This window comes from Scomber scombrus, chromosome 16 (assembly GCF_963691925.1).
Source record: "Scomber scombrus chromosome 16, fScoSco1.1, whole genome shotgun sequence".
Taxonomy (NCBI): Eukaryota; Metazoa; Chordata; class Actinopteri; order Scombriformes; family Scombridae; genus Scomber; species Scomber scombrus.
Window position 1 is genome coordinate 26,412,507 of NC_084985.1, and position 8,135 is coordinate 26,420,641.

At 39.8% G+C, this 8,135-nt stretch overlaps 1 protein-coding gene and 1 long non-coding RNA gene across 4 annotated transcripts in view; one reads left to right on the top strand and one right to left on the bottom strand.

The window, feature by feature from the left end:
- Positions 1 to 2,353, top strand: part of septin7a (septin 7a) — a 461,874-nt gene extending 459,521 nt beyond the window's left edge. For all 3 annotated transcript variants that reach the window (XM_062435604.1, XM_062435602.1, XM_062435603.1), the window contains 2 exons: positions 47 to 192; positions 978 to 2,353. In XM_062435604.1, the coding sequence (XP_062291588.1) occupies positions 47 to 192; positions 978 to 1,014 (183 nt within the window). In that variant the 3' untranslated portion in view covers positions 1,015 to 2,353. The remainder of the gene's footprint in view (positions 1 to 46; positions 193 to 977) is intronic.
- A 3,154-nt stretch (positions 2,354 to 5,507) lies between these two features.
- On the bottom strand, positions 5,508 to 7,303 carry LOC133996008 (uncharacterized). The gene is made up of 3 exons (XR_009927185.1): positions 7,285 to 7,303; positions 5,624 to 5,770; positions 5,508 to 5,519 (listed from the first exon to the last, which is right to left on the bottom strand). It is a non-coding gene; the product is annotated as an uncharacterized LOC133996008 (long non-coding RNA).
- Between the last annotated feature and the right edge of the window lie 832 nt (positions 7,304 to 8,135).

Consider the following 8,135-nt stretch of genomic DNA (forward strand, 5'->3'; position numbering starts at 1 on the left):
TCTAAACTCATGGCAAACCTCTGACTGCACTTCTGCATCCCTGTAGCTCCAGAGGCGTCACGAGCAAATGAAAAAGAACCTGGAGGCCCAGCACAGAGAACTGGAAGACAAGCGTCGCCAACACGAGGATGAGAAGGCTTCCTGGGAGGCCCAGCAGAGGATTCTGGAACAGCAGAAACTAGACGCCTCCAGGTAAACTCACCTTCACACATGAAGATCAGTGTTTCATTGTGGTGCTTCTTAACTGATTTAAGAAGGAGTTTCAGGCTTAATCTGACCTTAATCTGAAGTTAACACAAACTGGGCACCAAGAAACCGATAACACTAAATTTGTCGTCCTGCTGCTGGAAAGACACATCGTAGCAACAAATGTGTATTAATCCACCACTGAAAATAGTCCCCAACTTATTCACTTTTTCCTCCTACTTAAGTCAAATTTGCTTAAACTATACAATAACCAGCTGTTTTAAGAAATGACGAAGCCTTTATCTAAACTATATAATTGTCTTGTATGTTTGTTGACAATAACAAAATAAAGATCACTGCCAGCCTATCAAGACGTTATTTTCCAGTTTGGACTCCCTACTTAAAATATGAATACATTCCACTAGACTGGTAGTTGTCTAGTAGTGTGTTTGGCTGTTCTGGCTTCAGCAGTCGTGCCTCCCTACCGTGCAAACCAATCAAATGCCAAATAACCAGAATGCAAATCTGCTAAAAGCCCATATTCATTTAGAAAATAGGTTTTTGTAGGATTATTTTAAGCAGCCACTTCATGCCTTGCAGCATTTCATTCAATTTTGCAACCACTAAAACAGAGCAGACTTGCTAAGCAATGATGCTGGATTCTCCAAAACAGACCCAAGATGCAAGGAATTGCAGTAACACCTGGAGCATATTCAAACTTAGTTTTTTGAAAGGCAACAGACTCTTGGATGCCTGACTGCTTCTGTGTTTTTGTTTCTTGTATTTTACAGGACCTTGGAAAAGAACAAAAAGAAGAAGATATTTTAATATCTCCGGAGGACCTTCCCAATGTTACAGTGTGTTAATATTTGCCAACCTGCCAGCCTTGATTGTCAAAACATCTGTCAATCAACTACATCCGCTGTTTGACCATATTACTGTGTAATAATCAAAAGAAAGCCAGGGGGCAGTATTGTGTAGACTCTGAATTTGACCAATCCATCTGGGAAATACTCCACACTTCTACTTGTTCCTCTTTGAAGAACTGTTTTTATTTCTGTTGATTCCTAGCAAGGACACAAAATGATGTACACAGACAAAACACCACTGGTATAATGTAATGTTAGATACAAAGTTCAGAGTCCACTCAGTCATCCTCTTTTCTTCTTCTTGTTTGGGAATGTTGGATGGTGCACTGGCAGTGCTCCATTCTTTTAATGCCAAAAAAACAAAGAGGTCAGTCTTTCACTTCCTGCATGTTAGCGGACTGGGTAAGGCTGAAGCTCACCTCAGGCACTGTTTTTATATAAATATATATCTTTCAGTTCTCTTTTGTAGGTCTCACATTGTATTTCCTCCCAAGGTATTCTACTCCTCCATCTCCTGTAATGTAAATTGTATAACCATGAACTGCAGTGTTTAATTTCAGTCATGTGTGACATTTTCTTACTTTGTGTTCATTTTCTTCTTTTTTTTTCTTTTGTATTGGCCCTGGTAGAGAAATTGTGTTGATTATGTTGTTGATTATCATAGCCCATGTTTTCCAACCCTGATCTTGGAAACCCTCCATATATTCCTGACTTCACTCACCCTGAGTGCAACACTGTAAAGAAACTGCTTAACTGCTTTTCACATAATGAATCTACACACCTTTAGTTGAACTTCTTATCCAGATTCTATATGCAACCAACCTGGAAACCAGACCAATGTGCAAGCTCATGTTTTATTTGCTCTCGCAGATGTGCCTGGCGCTCCACCGTTGGCCAATCACAACCATTTATCTAATATGGGGTGGGATTGATATGATAACTGTACAGTGGGCTATGTTACATGTGTCGTTGCTCTAATTGGTTGTGGGTCTATCCAATGGCGTCCGGACGCATTTTGGTCCAAACTGAGAGGTTCTAGACTAATTTGCATTAACAACAGAACAGAAACAAATCTTTCCAGGGGCAGGATTTGAAAAGCCTGTGTGACATGTGGGTGGATAGCAAAGCTGGTGCTGAGATTCTTCAGTGAAAAAGTGTTTAGACGGCTCTGTAACTGTACCAAGCTGGCTTTCTTTACATCACATTTAGCACTGTTTGTGTACTGCATCTGTATTTTATAATGTTTTGTTTTTACTGTAAAAAGTCACGTAATAAAATTGTGATGGGGGAAAAACAGATACATTTGGTGAAAGTGTTTGAAAAATGTAATTCCTAAAGCATGTTTTGAAACATTAACATATTGCTACAACACTCTCCACTCTTCTGGTTTCAGGGTTTCCACTAGATGTTGGAACCTTGCTGCAGAGAGTTGCTCCCATTCAGTTTCAAGAGCATTGTGTAGGTAAGGACCAGTAAGGTCTAGCTCATAGTCAGTGCTGCTATTCATTCTATATGTGTTAGATGAAGTTGTGGTCGGGGCTCTGTGCAGGTAAGTCAGCTTTCTCTACACCAAACTGGGAAAAAGTTTTCTTATATAGCTGTGTTTGTCCACAAGGGCATTATCATGTTGGAACAGGAAAGGGGAATAGATACAGAATGTTTTACCTTCTTTTGAAAGAAAGGGGTTAGCCTAAACCAGAGATGTCCAAACTATTCCATAAAGGTTCATGTGGCTGCAGGTTTTCATTCCAACCAAGCAGGAGCACACCAGGCTTGACTCATTTCATCAACTGATCTCAGTCTTCAGATAGATTGGGCTCTTGATTGGTTAGAACAAAAACCTGTAGGCACACGGCACTTTATGGAATAGTTTGGACGTGCCTGGCCTAAACCATGACAACCATCCCTAGACCCAAATTGTTTTTAAAATAAGGGTTGGTTACGGTGCCAAAATACCCAAAGCTGGCATTGAATGCTTGCACCTAAATTTACTTATTCTTTACTGATTTTTGTATTTTTATACTTTTGTGTATTTTATTTCGTTACATTTGTGTACAGGTGCTTTCGTTTCAAGTAGATTGAGACTGAACACTTGGGAGACTGGGAGGGGTTTTTGTAGAAAATTATTATATTCCTTAAAGAACTGTAAAACTAGAACCATAAGCAGCACTACACATCGGTGACCGAATCCTTCTGCTTATGAAGTGCAAGTTTGCGTCTGGGTCCTAATTGTGTTTTTTTTCCAGCAGGTGGCAGCACTGCACTGCCTCCATAGTCCATACATGTTCAGGGACTTTCCATGTTTGATCAGCCTTATCAGTGTTTCTTTGGACTTTAAACATGACCCAGCTGTTTTTGTCTTGATGCACTCAAAACCCCAGGTGCACTTAGTACAGTCAGCGTGTGTTGTCATAGCCTTTCACCCACTGGAAAGATCTTTTCTAACCTTCTGGGCACTGTCATTCTGCCCAGACAGGTCAGATCAGAGGCTTTAGCAAGAACGCAGTGCTGCTCGGTCTGAACGTCACCAAAGCGATAGTTGCCCACCTGGATATAATGACAAAAGAACAAAAGTATTTTTTTTGGGGGGGGGGGGGGTTAGTTGGTTTTACAGAATGGAGCTCTGACACCACTATTGGTGCTTGAGGGTGGATTCCAGCGGTTCATAAAGTTCTAGGATTTAGTGAGTGTATTCCAGTGTCCCTATGAGGATTGCAGACTTTCTTGACGGATATCTTGAGGTGGTTCCTGAAGTATTTGTGTGGGTCTCTGGAGATTCTTTAAGGAGCTCCCTGAGTTCTTGTGGGAGTTCTAGGAGCTCTAATACTTCTTAATAGATTTTATAGTTGTCTTGATGAAGTTTTAATGATTCTTCTCTCAGCAGTCCTTTTAGATTGCTTGAGGTGGTTCCTGGAGTCCCTGTGATGGTTCAGGCACAGAAACAGGGAATTTTCGAAGGAGCCCCTTGAGTCCTTGTGGTAGCTTTTGAAATGTTTGAAGAATTTTATAAGATCTTTAAGGGTTCCTTAAGTCCTTGAGGTGGTTCTAATGGCTGGGGGGTTCATGATTGAACAGGTGCACTTCAGAATTTTGAATTTTGGGGTGGATTTTTGGGCCCTTGTAGTTGAGGGGGATCATGAGGAGGTTTCAGAGGTAACCAGAGATTCCAGGAGTTCTAGGGATTGTTGAAGGAGTTGATGGGGGTTCTCTGGGATCCTTAACTGGGATCTGGGGTTCAGGAGAGGAGTCCAGATGCATGATTGAAGGGGTTGCTGAGATAGTTCCACAGTGCCTGAACATCTTGAACAGTTTTCAAGTGGCTCTTGGGGCTTCAGGGATTTTGACCAATTTTCTGTGAGCACTTATTATTCCTGACAGACAAACGTAAAGCCAGACCTTTCATCTTCACATTAAAAATTCTATTTTTGCAATAGTCCAACAACATGTAATATAATAGAACAAGGAACTTTTAAGTCACCAGACAGACATGCTCAATAGAATAATAATTGAGCCTGTGATGATTTAATTTTGATGATAAAGGTTGTTTCAGGATGACAGGAGTAAAATGAATGTACCTTTTGAATCCTCAACAGACTCTTATTAGCACTCTAAAGAACTTCTAGTCATGAACACGAGAGGTGAATTGTTATAGGTTTTTAATAGCTGATGCAAGCATTATAGTTTTATTGATTACAGTGACAGACACTGCTCTTAAGTATCAGTTATCTTTTCTTGCCAAAAGATTAGAGGTATTTCATCTATCCTCTATGTCATGGTCAAGGTGTAAAAGTTAAAACAGCATTTAGAACCTCCTGGTCCACTCCTCGCTGAATGTCACAGGAATTGTGTTGCTAGGAAACAGGTTGGATCTAGGTTTACTTCCTGACCACTGTTTTTTTTTTTTTAGCAAAAAGCGCAACAGGAGGTAAATATGGGCCTGTTTACGATGTTTATTAATCATAGTGTTGCATTTAAATCAGTTCAAAGTGAGGTCTTCCTACAGACAGCCAATATTTTGATCAGTTCCACATTATAACTTGTAATCACTCACCCTGTATCATATCAGTATCAGATGTGGTCAATAGATTTTTTATTTAAAAAGTCAGTATTGGCTGCATATAATGATGTAACCCTAAATATGGCATTCTGTCTGGTTTATTCAAACAAATGATGTACCCTTTGGACACACACGTGCACACACACACACACACACACACTGCTGTCCTGCAGTATCACGCCACAGTCCTCCTAAAATGACAATTCGTCTGCTTTGGTCTGTCCTCTTGCTGATTGGTCGGCTGTTCCCTCAGGTCACACAGGTGAAGATACCCCCAGCCAATTATAGCAGTGTACACCTAAATCCCATTTGTCAGCCCACATGACAAGACAGGAACTGGTCACAAGTCTAATCCTGCTTCGGGGCCCCAAAAAGATCGAGACTGACCTGTCCTCATTTCAGCGATTCTAAACACACAGTAAACACAGTATGTTATGTTACTGCAATTAATCCATAACTTGCTTTATTTTCTGATTTATCCCTGTCATTGTTCTTTATTAATCCAAAATACCTTCCTCTCCATTGTGCCTAGTATACTATTGCTGCCAACTTGTGCTTCTTATCGGGTTAATCAGAGTCTGTTCATGTTTGGTTAATTGCCGTTCTGACATTGACCTGGTTCATTGAGAGCTGCAGTGTTTCTGGGTTAGCTCCAGCCCTGGGCAAAAAATGGAAAGGAAATGTGTCACAGAGACCGTCAACACTCTTTCTGTTGGACTCAGTTTTATGCACTCCAGACAAAACATATTAATCAGGGAGCCGGTAAAGGGATCAGTAGACTTCAATACAAATAGGTGACATTTTTGTGCCAGTATCTAAATGCATCCTACTTGTATGAGAAGAATAGTATTGACCATTTTCATGCCAAAACATTTCCAAACTCCACGTTATCCTTCATTTACTCAGGGAGTAAAAGCCTCTGAGTTAGCATGTGGTCAATCATGAGACATTGGATATCTGATTTAAAATATATTATACCTGTTACTGCTGATGCAACTAATATTTACAACTAATAAGAACAATACAAGACAGCGCTAACAATAAAGGAATCTGTATACTTAGTGCATTTTGCAGGTATTTGGTCTTAAACCAAAGTATCACAAATCATCCCGTTGGGAACAAATCCATTATTTATTCACTTTGTCAATGACATTTTACTCAAAAGCACAATGTAAACCTGCAACAGGATAGACGGTCAGGGGATCATCAAAGAGAATGATATACATCCTCAGGAAACTATAAATGTGCAAAAGATTTTGATGATCCATCAAGTATATGAAGCCATATTTTATTAAAAGTTAGATTATCACCAAAGTCATTGGGTTTCATCCTATTGGGATCATGGGTGTCTGTATATAAATTTGTGGAAACCAATTCAAAAGCTGAGATTTTTTTCCATCTGGACAAAAAGTTGGGTAGATTGACCAACTGTCTTCCCTGGAGCCACACTAGCAGCCACTAAATCCTGCTATGGTAATTACACCCCTAAATAGGAATGAGTTGGATTAAATTACAGATTGTATGGATGTACAGAATAATACACTGATGATTTTGCTCTTCTTTGAGCCTACACAATTCATTACAATCTACTCATTTGATCTGCATTTGCCTTTTAGTGACTCTGAAGTGCCTGGGGGGGGGGGGGGCATCCTCTGGGGACCATGAGTATCCACACCAAACCAAATCACTGCTGGAAACAGACAGTAGTTCATCTTGTGCACAATTTTGATGAGTTGACATAAAAGGAAAGTTCTTAAAGTGCTCAAAATGGAAAGGTTGTATCTTCAGGGAAGTATGAATGCGCTCAGTAAATGTTGTGCCATGCTGCATATTAGATTTTGAAATTTCTAATGTAAGATGATGGCAGTAGGAGGGAAAGTATGGGTAAAGTAACTGTAGTGAACATTGCTGTGGAAAAAACATTATTATTATTAAAACCATTACAACAAAAGACACAGATAAGACTAATTAGTCCTTATAATTCTAAACCACAAGCCTATTTATTGCGCTCATTTCCACTACCTTGAGTCCTTAGAATACACTGACAAAACAGCAACCTGCACAAACGACAAAAAAAGGACACACTATAGCAGGGAAACATTTAATGGTGAATACAAAGTGTTTGACAAGTAACTGCACAACATCTGATCTTTTCATGAAGACTGTACTTACCAAGTCAAATGGGGCCAAGAACTCTACCTGCCAAAAACTGCAGGATTAGACGGTAATATTAGACAATAGACAGAGCAAGATACCATCAGGGAACATTAATCCTAAGCCACGGTCATGTTCTTTAAATTCATATCACTTTAAAATCTAAATCTTCTTAACCGATTTAAATCAGTCCTTCCTTTCCATTTGCCCTTTTGTGGAATGTTGATACCTTCGGTTTTAAATCCTGATTTATTTTTCACCGTCTTATATGTTGAACTCCTCAAGTCTTTCTTGTGCTGTCCATGTTGCATAAGAGCTGAGGTCAGGCAGAGGTGGCAATGTGCAGTATTTATGCCATGGGGCACCGTGGTTCTAAATAGAGTTGTGATGTGAACAGCGGACTATCCGTTTACTACCAGAGGATCTTGGCACACTGTTGACTGTCTGCTCTACATTACCTGTCAGGACCACGGATATATGACAGTGGTTACTAATTGAGCGTTGCACCCATCTGATAAAGTTAAAATAAAAAGAGTGCCATGGGATAGAATTTGCATTTGACAGATATGATGAGCTTTCTGTAGAGTGGGAAACAGTGGAGGCCTATAATCAAAATGATGAGTTAGATTCTCTCGTGCAAAAGCAATGATGGTTGTCAAATTACAATTGTGCTAATTTTGTTTTGGACCCCTTGGAACCCTCTAAAAAAAACTCATATAGTGTATCAAGAACTGTTGTAAAACCCTCTCAAAGTGCCCCTGTAATAGTCTTAAGGACTTAAAACCTTTTAGAATTAGTAGAATGCCCAAGAGAAACCTTGAAGAACCTTTGGTGTGCAAAAGAACCCCTGAAACAACCCCTGCAATCCT